This window comes from Cryptomeria japonica, chromosome 3 (genome assembly GCF_030272615.1).
Source record: "Cryptomeria japonica chromosome 3, Sugi_1.0, whole genome shotgun sequence".
Lineage (NCBI taxonomy): Eukaryota > Viridiplantae > Streptophyta > Pinopsida > Cupressales > Cupressaceae > Cryptomeria > Cryptomeria japonica.
This window is the reverse complement of record NC_081407.1, coordinates 2,474,703-2,488,723: the sequence shown is the minus strand read 5'-3', so window position 1 is coordinate 2,488,723 and position 14,021 is coordinate 2,474,703. Positions and strand designations below refer to the sequence as shown.

Below are 14,021 nucleotides of genomic sequence, written 5' to 3'. Positions count from 1 at the left end.
GAATAACAGAGGTTTAAGGAGTTTCAGGGATAAAATACTTCTCACTGTTTTAAGGAATCAGGAAAAACACCATGCACAACGCGAACAGTATCTATATAATTCAGAAGTTCAACGAAAACATAATAGGTAATCCGGAATTATCCCTGTCAATATTATATATCTTCTGAAACACTTCAAAGAAATTGTTTCATTTATCAAAAACTTAAGAATCAATAGCATGCGTTCTCAATTAGATAACAAGTCCAGCATTTCACAAGCCTGTGAACTGAAAACAGATATGCAGTGTAACATGATCTCAATGGAAATAGTAAATGCAGCACACCATACAAGCAATAAGGTATCTATATATTATTCACGAGGAGAAATTTCATCGTTCAGTTTCATTTTGCAGATTAGCCATCCAGCATTGCACTAAATTTTCAGCTTTTTAAGTTCTCATTAGATTCACAACTGCCAGAAGTCATCACATTATTTCTGTATACAGAGTCCAGACACAAAGACACCCTTTACCTTGGATTTGCATAAAAAAAAATGGAGTAACATCTGTGGCTTATGACATGTTTTCTATGGCCATTTAAGCCGCTTGTTCATGCTAATATCCACATCCAATCTATACGGAAGGGCCATCAAGTTTTTTCTACCATCAAAATTCAGATTCATAGAACTGAGCTGGCTTTTGATATTCCACTATATCCTCTCCGTAACAACTGTAGATAGAGAGAAAGAAATTGCATGCCAATGAAGATATTACTTTTGCACCTACTATGGTCAGATATTTCTCAATTATAATCATTCGCATGACAAAACATTGGAATCTCTCAATTGAAGCGTGACATGCAAACTTGAGCCTTCAGGTATGCCTAATGGAGCATTAGTACAACATGTATTATCAACTCCAAACAATTCCCAGTCTTTGATTCCACATCTTTCCAAAGCAGAATTTATTCTTTGTGCCTCATTTTTAGAAGGCCAGATTCCATCTGGAGTGACAAGAATTGCCCCTCTATAAGATTGCCCTGCTGCCTGAGCAGCCCCACCGTAATAGAACAAGGCCCAGCTTAAATCATCTGTAACATCTACGATTCTCCAAAACTCTCTTGAGACAACTCCATTATCTAAAACAGTGAATATAAAAGTTCCAGGAATATCTTCCCTTTTAACCCTGTATCGCCTTCGTCTCCAAATCAACTGCCCATCCAAGGTTTTGACTTGAAATACTGGCTCATACCAAAATGTCCGTTTTGCTTTACCTCGATAGAAGAGTTGATATTGGCAAGGAAACTGATCATATGCAGGATTTTGGCCAGCTACCACACGCCAACTTGAATTTAATTTCCCTAACCATCCAACAAAAAGGTCTTCTGCAACCTCATGGGTCAGGGGACTACCTCTGAAAAAGGAAAGAGGTTGAACATTGGGTTTCACTGGGATTTCAGCATTTAAGCCAAGACAGTTGTGTTTTTGTAACACACATAGAGAAAAGGCTTCAAATTTGGGGCTCTCATATGATGCAATGCAACGATAATTGCATACCTGATCAGTTGGAGCACACTTATTGAGACAAACAAGAGCTTCTCTGCAGTTGGGATCTAGAAGACAATCTACCAATTGAGTACGACAATTCTTTATCATACAATAGAGAGTTGAGAATCCTTTTGCACGCAAGTTTTGCAATACTGGTACTGGTCTTATATATGAATTGATCAGTAAAAGTAGGGAGAACCAAATGTCATCACTGTTGTTTCGACCCCATGCCTCTTGTACAGTTCTTAGTACTTCAAGAGACTCTTTAATCTGTTTTCCTTGCCCCAAAGGGAGAAATTTCTCAATCATGGTCTGATTATTGTTTGAGACCTTTAGTCCTCCTAACTTGTTTTGAAGGGCGGGGCAGCAATCAAAGCAGACAATGGTAGGAATCACTTCAGTGTTTTGTAAAACCCACTTGACAGAATCTTGATGCTGGACATTAATTATGATCAAAATATCAGTTTGAGCTAGAACCAGCTCGGCCTCTTTTTCTTGTTTAGTCAAAATACTCTCTGTAAGCACATGTAAATTGTATCCTTCGTCTATCCATTTGAGTTTTGCTGCCTGTAAATGAATAACCATTGACATAAACCCCCGTCTACGCATTATTTTAGTACTATTTACAGGAAAATACAATCTCCAAAAACTAAAACTATTTTAGTACTATTTACAGGAAAAACACAATCTCCAAAAACCAACACTCAATTTAGGCAGAAAGAAGCAGCCCTAAAATGCTCCCATCTATGCATTCTACTATTACTTTCAGGAGACCTACAATACCCTACACTGACACATTTACTTTAAGCAGAAAAATCCAGCACAATAATTCCCTCATCCACACAGTCTGCTACTCCCACCTTCGAGAAATCCACAATCTCCTACACTAACACATTCACTTTAGACAGAAAAATCTAGCACAATAATGCCCTACCCACAAATTTTACAACTACTCCTTTGAGGAAATCCACAATCTCCCACACTAAAACATTCATTTTAAGCGAAAAATAAAATACAGGACGGTAATGCCCCTATCCACACATTCGACTATTCCTACTTCCAGAAAAATCAAAATCTCATACATTAAAACATTCATTTTAGCAAGAAAAAAATAAAGCTCTGTAATGTCTCCATCCACCCATTCCACAATCGCCTATACAATTTAGTGCATTAACTCAAAGCAAAAAACATACAGCACCGAAATTAGAATTGAGAGCTGAGTTTAGAGCAGCATACCGTATGGATCAGAACGTCTTCCCACGGCACATTCTTCAAAGGACTCGTACTCTCACCTCCAACAATTGCAACAAGCTTTGCCACTGAATTGGTAGAAAACGTTTCTTGATCGTCCACCTTGTCCGCCACAGCTGAAATACGTTTGCACTGGAAATTGGTGTTGAACTTAATTATTGGTGACAATGTGCTGAATTTAGAAATGGGCGAGGTTGTGCTGGACTTTATAATAGGTAAGGTTAGAGTGAAAGAAGAAGAAAAAATGCGTCCCCTTCTTGGAAGACTCCTCCCATGATTGACAAGCTTCAATTGACTCTCTGAACAACTATAATATCTGTAGCCAATGTTCAGCTTGGCTTCCATTACAATTTCACTCATAGGAAGCAACAGCAGTTTGTTGGGAGAGCCTTCCAACAATCTTCACTTTCATTACGGAAATGGAGACATAAAGAAGCCACGGAGCTCCGTCTTGTGACCATACAATAACCGTGATTTGGGATTAGATTCGTTGTGCTGGGCATTATTAATTTAACCTTGAAGAGGGGAATTTTGTGAGCTCTTTTCTAGCATGTGCAAACTCATGGTTTGTCTTCTCGAGAGTTTAGGGGTTTGGTTTTTCACGCTTCTAAGAGTGTTTGCGTGGGATGATCTAGGAGTTTCTGCATTGGTATTAACTTTAATCTCACCTTTAGAGTGGATTAAGGATGCTTTTTTTTGGTTTTCATTATTTTTCATTGTGGATGGCAGCGAAGATACCATTTATGATAGTTCCTCAATTCTTTTCAATGACCATAACGAGGTAACAATATTGATATATTTATAGATATGTTGATTATGTATGTTAGTGGTATAAAAATCATAGTATAATTGTTTATTATGACAATCACATATTTTCAATGTAATTATTGATTGTTTCATTTAAATGTATTTGGGAATCTTATGACATTAAGCTCACTCGATCTCTACAACCTTACTAAGGGTTCTATTTATTTTTAGAAACCCTTCAACGTGTTTTTCTGCTTTTTAAGTGGTCTAATAGATATCTCATGTAAAGCATCTTGTGGTGTTGTCTTACTAGACCTATGATTTCAAAGTTTCTAGTCATACTTCATGTAAGGTGCTTGTTTAGGTGAAGTTTCTAGGTCTCACAATGCCTTTTGTGGGTCTTTTATAAAAGAAATCATCAAGCATCTAAACCAATTTATCCATCATGGCCCAAAAATGTTTTATTCTACTCAACCCCTCTAGTGAGTCTGTATTAAGGTGGACTACACCTCAAATACATCAAGTAATGGCAGAGTTTGATAGTTTTTCTTATTGTGTATTTGCCTAAGGCCTCAATATCTTGTCTCCATGCCAATGCAACTACTTAAAAACTATCTCCATCTTGAAATTTTGCCTCTAGAGCTAATGTATCTAGTAGACTTGTTGAAAGAGCAATAGATGACTGATGTACTTCTTCAATTCTTCAATTTGTGCTTTATACTCTTCCTTTGTGGTCTCATTATTTTACATCCTTTTGAATATGGCTAGCATTGCTTGTTATAATGAATGCTTCTCTCCTTCTCAAGTTTGTACCCCAAGGTCATTTTTCTACATTTTATAATCTTGTATATGCATTTCCTCTTTAGGCTTATCAACAAGAGGGGCATCTATTTGTACATGTTGATGACCTTGTGCATCAATGGTTATCATAGATATTTTCCTTGCTCTTTTCTTATTTGAGTTCGATGTCTTGAAGGTTTCTTTCAGCACAACAAAGTATTCTTCCTCCATCTCCTTATATCTCCATTTCCTTTTTTCTATGGTCTGAGTCAACCAAATTGTGAACTACCTATGTGCAACGCCAAGTGAATTTCTTGGTGCTTCTAAGGCTCCTTCTTCTCTTTACTTAATGTAGACACCTAAAATTGTCATGTCTAATTAAATAAACATCTTTATTTATTTATTTATTTTAAGCCTAATTCTTCTATTAATTGAATAAATCTGTATTTATTTAATTAATTTATTTATCCTCTTCTAGCCTTATTTCTCATTTAAATAGATACTTTTATTTATTTAAATAATCTTTTTCCTAAATTAAATAAATATCTTATTTATTTATTTGATCCCACTTCCTCTATTAATTAAATGAATCTTTATTTATTTAATTAATTCATTAACCTTTTCTACCTATGACACATGTCATTCATCTTTTAATTCCTACACTACCTACCCTCTCATTATTTTCTTATTTTCTCTACCTACCCTCTAATCATAGCCGACCATTTATCTTTTACACCTCTCAATCTTATCCCTCCATTTCTTATAGTGTCTTCTATATAAGGAGATGCTTCCTTCATTATCAAGCCCCCGTTGACTACTCGACTACGCTTTCAAACTTTCATATGCGATCAAGCTTACTTGCAACCACATTTCCGTTCTTTGTTGAGCTCTTGTGCACATATAAAATCTGAGAGCAAATATATCAAGCAAGATCGATGGAGATAGGAAGAATGGAGATTCAAACCCTATTGGACATGTGATGGTATAATCTTTGTGATTTCATTTGATTTGCATTGTCTTAGGTAATCTTTATATGTTATGGTGGATCTTTGTTGTTGTTAGGTTAGGGTTTTGTGGTTGAATTCATTTAGTCTTTCAATATTGTTGTTTCCATTTTCACCATAAACACTTTAAAATATCTTCTTCTCTAAATTCCTCTTCTTTTTCTTGTTTCTCATTAACCCAAGGCATATATTCTTCTAACTTCTATTCTTCTTCCTCGTGAGTTCGCTATTGTTCTTCTTTATGTTCTTCACCTTTGTCTTCTTTATGCTCTTCTTGCTTTGTTTTTTGTTCTTCAACTTTTTCATCCTTCTCCTTTTCTTGTTGCTCTTCATCAACCCTTGCTTATGCATTTCCTTCATCTTAGGCTCATGTTGTTCATTGGTAGTCTTATCTTGTTCATCTTGGATAGATGAGGGAGGAGTAGTATCTTTAGGTGGAGAGAGTGGCTTAGAAGGAGGCATCATATAGGTACTCTAGGAAAAGGAGATGGTTGTTTGGGAGGTGGAGAAAGTTGTTTCTCTTGTTGAGAAGGTGGATTCTCTTCAATGGGAGAAGGGAAAGGAGAAGGAAGATCAATTTCTTTCTCAACCTGGGCTATATTCATTATCCTCTTCCTCCATTGCTATGGTATCTCTTCCTCTAAAACTTATGAAGACAAGTCCCACAAATCCCAAAAATGAAGACAAGATTATGAGTGATTGTCATGTGGATACAGTAACTTTGGGGTATTTGATACTACAAGTTCTTAAGGCAACAAGTTGCTTGGTTTTTGAGAATGTGGATAGCATAGAGCAATTTTAAAAAAAATATCACCACCAAATAAAGGATTCCAATATTCCTTGAAGTTGGAGATTAACTTGTATCAAAAAGTTACATGTGAGAATAATATGTTTGATAACAAGTATGAGCACTTGTGTACGAGCTCATTTGTATACATTCACAAGTGTTGCAATCTATGGTATAGCAATCATCTCAATTATGGGAAGGAACATTTTCTATTTTATGACTACTAATGGAGAGTTCTTGACCCTCATGTGATTTATTGTCATTGATACTTGGGTCAAAAGGATTATTTTTATATAGGGATTCCCTTATGTGATAGCACCAATCATCAACATGACAAAGAAAGGAGTACTTATGTAAATGAATGGAATACAAAGGAAACTCACCAATTATGAGAAGGTAATCATCTCATCTCTTGCATTTCTCATTTCATATCTCTTCCAACCAGTAGCTAAAGGGAAGGGAGTTAGTTTGGTTACATTGTTGAGGAAATGTCCCATAGAAAGTGAGAAAAGAAAATGAGAAGAATGAAAAAGGGGATTAATCAAGAAAGTTATTAACTTTTCTAATATGGAAAAATATGTTATAAATGTGCTTCCCACTATCATACTAGAAACATTTGTAGGTGATCGGTATGCACTAATGGTTGGAATCAAAGAATATTGCACAGACCTCCATCAAAATAAATTATTGTTTGCAAGTTCAATATTTAGATTTGGGTGGAGTATCTGTTTTTGTTATATAATGTTATTTTCTAATTCTCAATTGTATCATTTCTATTATAAACTTTATCTTGAATTTGTATTTCACATCCTTCAAGCCAAAGGAAAGTTTGAGATAATTGGTATAGTTTTCAACAAAGTGCATCTTAACAATTGAGAGGTAAAGGATGTAATTATTTCCAATTGTGTAATTGTTTTTATGAGGGATGCACTCATGATTATAATAAAATTTGTTGAGTGTCAAAGTAATTTATGTCACAATAATGAGTTTCAAGTGTTCATGGTGTCAATTGTTAAGTGCTAGTGCATGTATACATTTGGGACAGATGGTTGTGAGAGGAAGGATATTGATAGAAAAGGAATGCAGACATATCACATACCAGCTAATAGCCTTGGTAAGATGGTTACACTTTTGTGGCTTATACAACAATATTACTCTTTTGAAGTTTACTACTCAAAAGTTTTTAAGAATGTTAGCAAAGAAGAAGGACAAAATCGCACTTGGTATATCTTTGTGTGTAAAGGTAGATCAACAAAATTATGAGGCAGAATGTACCAAATAATTCATGCATGGCACAAATGTCACCCTCAAACAGATGGAAAAATAGGAGTTGTTAATAGGTGGATAGAGGGATATTCGAGGAGTTGTGTTTTAAATCAACAAAAAGCCTAGGTGAAATGGTTGCATATATGAGAGAGTTTTTATAATACCTTCCATCACATGTCCATTATTGTGTGTAGACAAATGGAGAAAAAATATTTTTTTTAGGTTAAGGATGTGGTTTTTATTATATTGCAACCATATAAGCAAAATTCCTTGGGAAAAAGTAGAGCAAACAAACTCAATCCCAAGTTTAATGGATCCTATAGAATCATCATAAAGGTAGGACATGTATCCAATGAACTAGAGTTGCCACTAGGTTGCAAGGTACACAATGTCCTTCATGTGTCAAGAAGGTGGTTGAGAAGAAAAGGGTGACTTCACTTGAGTTACCATCATTGGATGACGAGGGGAAATCGATTTTGATCCCTTAGGAGGTTTTGGAAACAAGAGGAAAGACGCTAAGAAACATGAGCATTACAACGTACCTAATCAAATGGAAAGGTTTCCCAATTGAAGATACAAATAGGGAAGGGTCATAGATTCTCAACCATCCAAAACTTGATTGCTTGAGGATAAGCAATTTTTAGAAGAAAGGGCTTGTGATGTCCCCTTTTCAAATATAGAACTTTCTATTTTTAGTAATCTCATCTTTCCATTTATAGAAATTCAATCTACCTATGGATAAACTAGGAAATACAAATTATGAAAATGAATTAATTAAATCAAAATTAATGGCAATCAGTAAATACTATTTATAATGTTGCTAAAATCCAAGAGATGGCGCGAAATTTGCAAACTGAAAATAGAAGTTGTCAATTTAGGGGATAAAATCAACATTTTTGGAATGACATGTCAGGAGATGACTACCAAAGAGGAAATTGATGTTACTAGTTAGGAACTTGAGCATTTTTCTCTCCTATGTGTTTCATTTGGGAACCCAAGATTAAGTTTGAAAATATTTCTATTTATCTAGTTTGAGTTGTGAAGAATCATTCATTCTCTCTCACTTTTGCTAACAAGTTTACATTGTTCTCTTTAGAGGCTAATAAACCAATGAATAATTAATCTCCAAGGCTGATAAACTAAGGAGGTTAGTGACCTAGGGGAAATGGGTCTAAGGTTTTCAAGAGAAATCTCACTCAGGGGTTGCATTGCATTTCATGCTTTGTAGTTGTAATTTTTTGTAATAGATTATAGGTGGTTTTTAGAAGCTTTGCAACTGAACATAGTAGAAGTTAATTTCAATATTGTTTTCTAATTATAATAGCATATGTTGCTAAATTTATTTTTTGTTTTAAGACATTCTAGAGTTTGTTATTTCAATGATATTTCAATTTGGAGTGATTTGATCAAATTTGTAGTTTACACAATTTTCTTATTTCTTGTATTTTTGCAAATCTAAATTAAATAATAGAAGGGTTTGTAAATCTAATTTAAATAATTAATAAGGGTTATCACACCCTTCGTTCCCCCTCTCTATCTGCTTCCCTCTCTACTTATCTCTATCTCACCTCTTGCTCTCTTTCTACATACCCCTTGTCTCTCTTGTTTCCTCTCTACTTATCTCAATATCTCACCTCTCTCTCCCCTCTCCCTCTCTCTCCCCTTCACACACACACTCTCTACTTCCCTCTTTATCTGTGTACCTCCTCTCTACTTCTCTTAATATCTTACCTCTCTTTTTCTTCACACACTCTCTCTCTACTTCCCTCTTTATCTGTGTACCTCCTCTCTACTTCTCTTAATATCTTACCTCTCGCTTCCCTTCACACACTCTCTCTCTACTTCCCTCTTTATCTACCTACCTTTCCAATACTCCCTACTCTATTTCTTTACCTATCTCAACTCTTTCTCCCTCTTTGGTTGTAATAGAGTGGAGAGGGAAGGAGAGAGGGAGAGAAAGGGGGGAGAGAGAGGGGGGAGGGGAAGAAAGATATAGGGAGGAAGGGAAAGGCATGTAGAGAGAGAGGGAAATGGGAGACAAATATAAGTAGAGAATAAAGGAGAGAGAGGTAGAGAGAAGTGGAAAGGGAAGGAAGGAGAGGGAGGGACAGAGAGAAATAGAGGTAGGGAGGAAGATAGAGCTAGAGATAGAGAGAGATAGAGATAAGTTTAGAGGGAAGGATAGGGAGCGATGTTTTAGAGACGAGAGAGAGGTGAGATAGAGATAAGTGGATAGGGAAGGAGGGAGGGAGAGAGGAGAGTGGGAGAGATATGTAGAGGGAGAGATAGAGATAAGTAGAGAGTAGAGAGAGAGAGGGGGAGGAGGAAGGTAGGTAGAGGTATGCAGAGAAATAGAGTAGGGATGGAGAGGTAGGTAGAGAGAGAGAGGGAGGAGGGAGAGAGAGGTATGTACATAGAGAGGGGGATGGCAAAATAAGGAAGGAGCGATAGAGAGGGGGAAGGAGGGAGGGAGGGATAAGGAGAGAGAGAGAGAGAGAGAGAGAGAGAGAGAGAGAGAGAGAGAGAGAGAGAGAGGAGGGGGGAGGTGTGTAGAGAGAAAGATGAGGCATCAAGTAGAGAGTGAAGGGTGAGAGAGAGGTAGAGAGATAGATTTATATAGAGGTAGAGAGATAGAGGAGAGAGAGAGAGAGAGAGAGAGAGAGAGAGAGAGAGAGAGAGAGAGAGAGAGAGAGAGAGAGAGAATTCTAGAGCTCAGGGGAGATAGAGAGAGTGCAAGAATGTTGATAGGAGCCTACTAATTACTAAAATATGATTAAGTCTAAAAATTAATAAGATCTTCTAAACCGTAGAATCTACATTATAAATCCTAGAGATCTAAAACATCTTGCCAATATATACATGAAATATAACTTAAAGTATAAGAAAAGAAAAAGATACAGTGAAATGTGACTTATACTTAAATGTTGTGTTTTACATATGTATATACGAGTTTGAGAAGTAGATAGAAAGTGAATCAATAGAAAGTGAAATATATGTTTTGAATTTTGAAATTATGTAAACTAATAAAATGTATATCCTTTTGTGTATTTAATGTTTTTAATTTTAAAAAAAAAATTAAAAAATTATTTGAATATAGTTTTTTTATAAAGTAAACACTATAATTTAGTTGTTGATAAAATGTTGAAATTGATGTTACACAAAGCATGCCACACATTATTTAGTAAATTTTATCTTTTAAAAAAAAAAATTGTGTATATTGATAACTTGAAACTTTAGTGCATGGATATAATTTTTACTATTTTTTATAAATATATTTTTCAATAAATGTGAAAAGATGTGTGTATTGAAATATAACTCTTTCCATTTGGCACCATATGTTTTCTTCATTATTTATCTAAATTGGAAAAGAATTATATCATCTTGACATAGATTCTTTTCTCTATTGCATCATATTTTTTAAAAATAATTCAAATAAATTTTAGCCTTTTTCCTTGACAAGATAATCAATCTTATATTTTAGTGTTGATGACCTACTTTCAATAAAAAATGATTAAAATATTAAAATATATATATTTTTGAATTTTCACTAGTAGATACATAAAATTGTATTTTTACATTTCAAAAAAAAAAATTTATAAGAGTGGGAGTTGTTGACACATCAAGTTTTTCAAAAAAAATAAAAAATTGGTAATTAGACCCAAAGTGATATAAAATATACATTTAGTAGACACTTCCAATTGGAAAAGTTGTGACCCATATATAACTCAGCTATAATGAATCTATATAGACCATATGTTTGACTAGAAATATTTTTTAGTTAAAAATACTTAAATTCACTTGAATTGATAAGTTGCTTGTACTTTTACAATTTTGTACTTTTACCCTATGTTTGCCTTGGTAGTTTGTTTGTTTTTATTTTTTTACTTTTTTTGGCAACATAAACTTCTCTGTGTGTGATTCCATTCCACCCATCTTTTATGGGAATTGTGTATTATATTTTTATATTAAAATATTAAAAATATAGCACTATTCATCATTTAAAAAAAAAAAATCCTCTCATCTATTAACATCATAGACCTTCCTAGACTCTAAAAGAAAAGGGAAAGTAGATGTGAATTAGGTTAACTATAATATAATACCTCATGGAGTCTTTGTTCGATAGAGCACAAATGTGCCTTTGAAACTATGTCCTAACTTCATGTGAAACAAATCAATACTAGAGATTATATAAAATTGCGGTAGGACTAGTTTTGATGGAATGTCTAAAATATTTTCAAAATCACATGAACTTTATCCAAAATTCACTAACAAAATTTTACACATTTATTTCTTGAATGGTTTTCATCAAGACAACGACATTCTTGACCTTATAACCTCTATAATATAATGTCCTTTGAATAATGAAAATGATAGGATTATCTTCCACGAGACTCTTAGATATATACAAACTCCACCAAAACAACATCATCCTTGACTTTACAACCTCTATCAGTATCTTGTCCTTTGGATAATGCACACGACTATACATATATAGAAACTTCATCAAAACATATTTGACTTTTATAGCCTCTTATCGATATCATGTCTTTTGGAGGCTAAAAATGGTAGCTTATATTACAAAAGACTCTCAGATATGCAAACTTCATGGAATCAAAGGCTCTTAGCCAAAGAGGTTCAACCTATTGGCTCGTACCCTTGTATCGGGTGGCAAAAAATACTGGGCTGGCAGCTCGCAAGCTTCATGCCCTTGCTGGGCTGTCGTGCTCACAGATCTGAACCTCCATCAAAAAAAAAAATTGATACTTTCGCTTGGAATGATGAAAAACGTAGTGGTTGCTCTTGCTGCCTGCTTCACAAAGAAGATCAAGATGATTTGACAACAAGAAGATGGTCTTGTCTGGTTAGTTCAGAAATGAATTTGAAGGCATTATCTCTTTTGAATAATCATACAACGTGATATCAATCAATTGCTTAGGATATGCTTCTCCTTCAAGCAAAACGTATTAAAAGGAAAAGTTAACGTAGTCCAAGAAATCAAGAACTCATGTACCAGCTGTGTGTTGCATAAAGAAACACGATCATAGATGCACTCGATAATCCATTCTCACATGCCGTGACATGACAGTCCCATATATCTAAAGTTCAGAAGCAAGTTCACATGTTGTTTCTGGTATTACCAAACCAATTTTACATGCAATACTTGAACGCGTTCTCCAAATTACATGCAATCATTCAACGTGTTATCTATTGTGAGCATATCTGGAGAAAAAAATCACTGTCAAATCTTTAACAATTTCTGCTTTGATCTTCTAGCCCCATCTGGACTTTCATGGCTTGGGGCCTACTGTTAGTGCATAGTACAAATCAACTAACTCTTTGACAATTCCACCAACTACCAACTATCCCATGATAACGAACATTTAATGAAGGTTGTGCAAGAAAATGATGATGATTTCGAGGGTGACTCAATTCCAAACATTGAACTCTTGAAAGTGAAGACTCTTTAGTAGATGAAGACAGCAAGCATGTGCATGTGTTCAACAACCAAAATTTCTAATCATGGAAATGATTCAAGTAAAAGATCTGTTATAAAAATCTCAAAATAAAAGGAGAGCATTCATTGATGGAGAAATAGAAAACATTGAATATTTTTCTACATAATTTAATGTTTTTTTACTTGGGCTATAAAATGGGAAGAGATGAATCCAATATTCCATCTAATGAAGATAGATTTCAAGGAGCATCCTTGTTCATTTCATTCATATATTAATAATTTTTTGGAGTTTTGGGAGTTTATTAGATTCAATAATTTTAATCGAATTTTTATTATTTTGTAAATTTATTCTAAAAAGTGTGTTATATTGAAAAATTAAGTTCATTTTTGAACTCTTGGTTATTTTGTTATCTTTCTCTTTTCAATTGTTCTCTTGGTAAAATTTGAATGATTGATTGGGGAAGATTGGATGCTTGGAAAATTGCGGGTAGGAGTCTGAAGTTTTAGTTTGGATTATATTTTTGTTCTATTTGGATTTTGTGTGCCCTCGTGGAGTGTTTGCTCTTCATTTTCATTTTGAAATTCCTCTAATTTGAAGGCAAGTTGAATGATTTCTCCTTTTTAACTCTTGATCATATTGTTTGATTCTTGTTGTAGGTAGTTTGAAAATTAATTTAGACCCCTTCCACATTTGGAACTTTGCATTTTAATTAAGTTTTGAATTGGTTGTTTCAATTTTTTAAAACCATGATTTTACAAAAAGAAACTCTGCCCAAATCTGTTGTGAGTGCTCGATAAATTAATTTCAGTTGATAATTGTGATGTTGTTCACCCATAGGCCAATGGGTTTTGATAGAAGTTCAATTGGCCATGTTTGAAAATTTGAGTTCTTGGAGGTCCATCAATGGTGGATGACTTCCAAGATTGGCTATTAGACTTTTTTTACTTTTCCAAAAAATAAAAAATTGATGTTAAATTTGTGATATTATTGAAAGGAAGCTAAGGTGCGGAAAACACTTCCTAACACTAATCTAGTGGGGGAGATTCTATAAATTTTCTTTACAAATCTTCTATTACAAAAACATAAACACATTCATAGGTAGCAAATAAACATGCCTAAAGATAAACAATGAACACAAGATATATCGTGGGGAAGACTCTTTCAGGTAAAAAAACCCACACTCCAAAAGCACAGTACTTTGTATTC

The 14,021-nt window shown here is 34.4% G+C and overlaps 1 protein-coding gene across 1 annotated transcript; it reads right to left on the bottom strand.

The window, feature by feature from the left end:
- Window positions 1-326: 326 nt before the first annotated feature.
- LOC131041171 (violaxanthin de-epoxidase, chloroplastic) lies at window positions 327-3,373 on the bottom strand. The gene is made up of 2 exons (XM_057974162.2): window positions 2,761-3,373; window positions 327-2,091 (listed from the first exon to the last, which is right to left on the bottom strand). The coding sequence occupies exons 1-2, from the start codon at window positions 3,133-3,135 to the stop codon at window positions 790-792; spliced, it is 1,677 nt and encodes a 558-aa protein (XP_057830145.1). The 5' UTR covers window positions 3,136-3,373; the 3' UTR covers window positions 327-789.
- Between the last annotated feature and the right edge of the window lie 10,648 nt (window positions 3,374-14,021).

Excerpts from the sequence above, each read along its gene's own strand:
- LOC131041171 (XM_057974162.2), bottom strand. The coding sequence starts at position 3,135 with ATGAGTGAAATTGTAATGGAAGCCAAGCTGAACATTGGCTACAGATAT. Across the intron at positions 2,092-2,760 it reads AAGACGTTCTGATCCATACG|GCAGCAAAACTCAAATGGAT; the intron begins GTATGCTGCTCT and ends ATTCATTTACAG.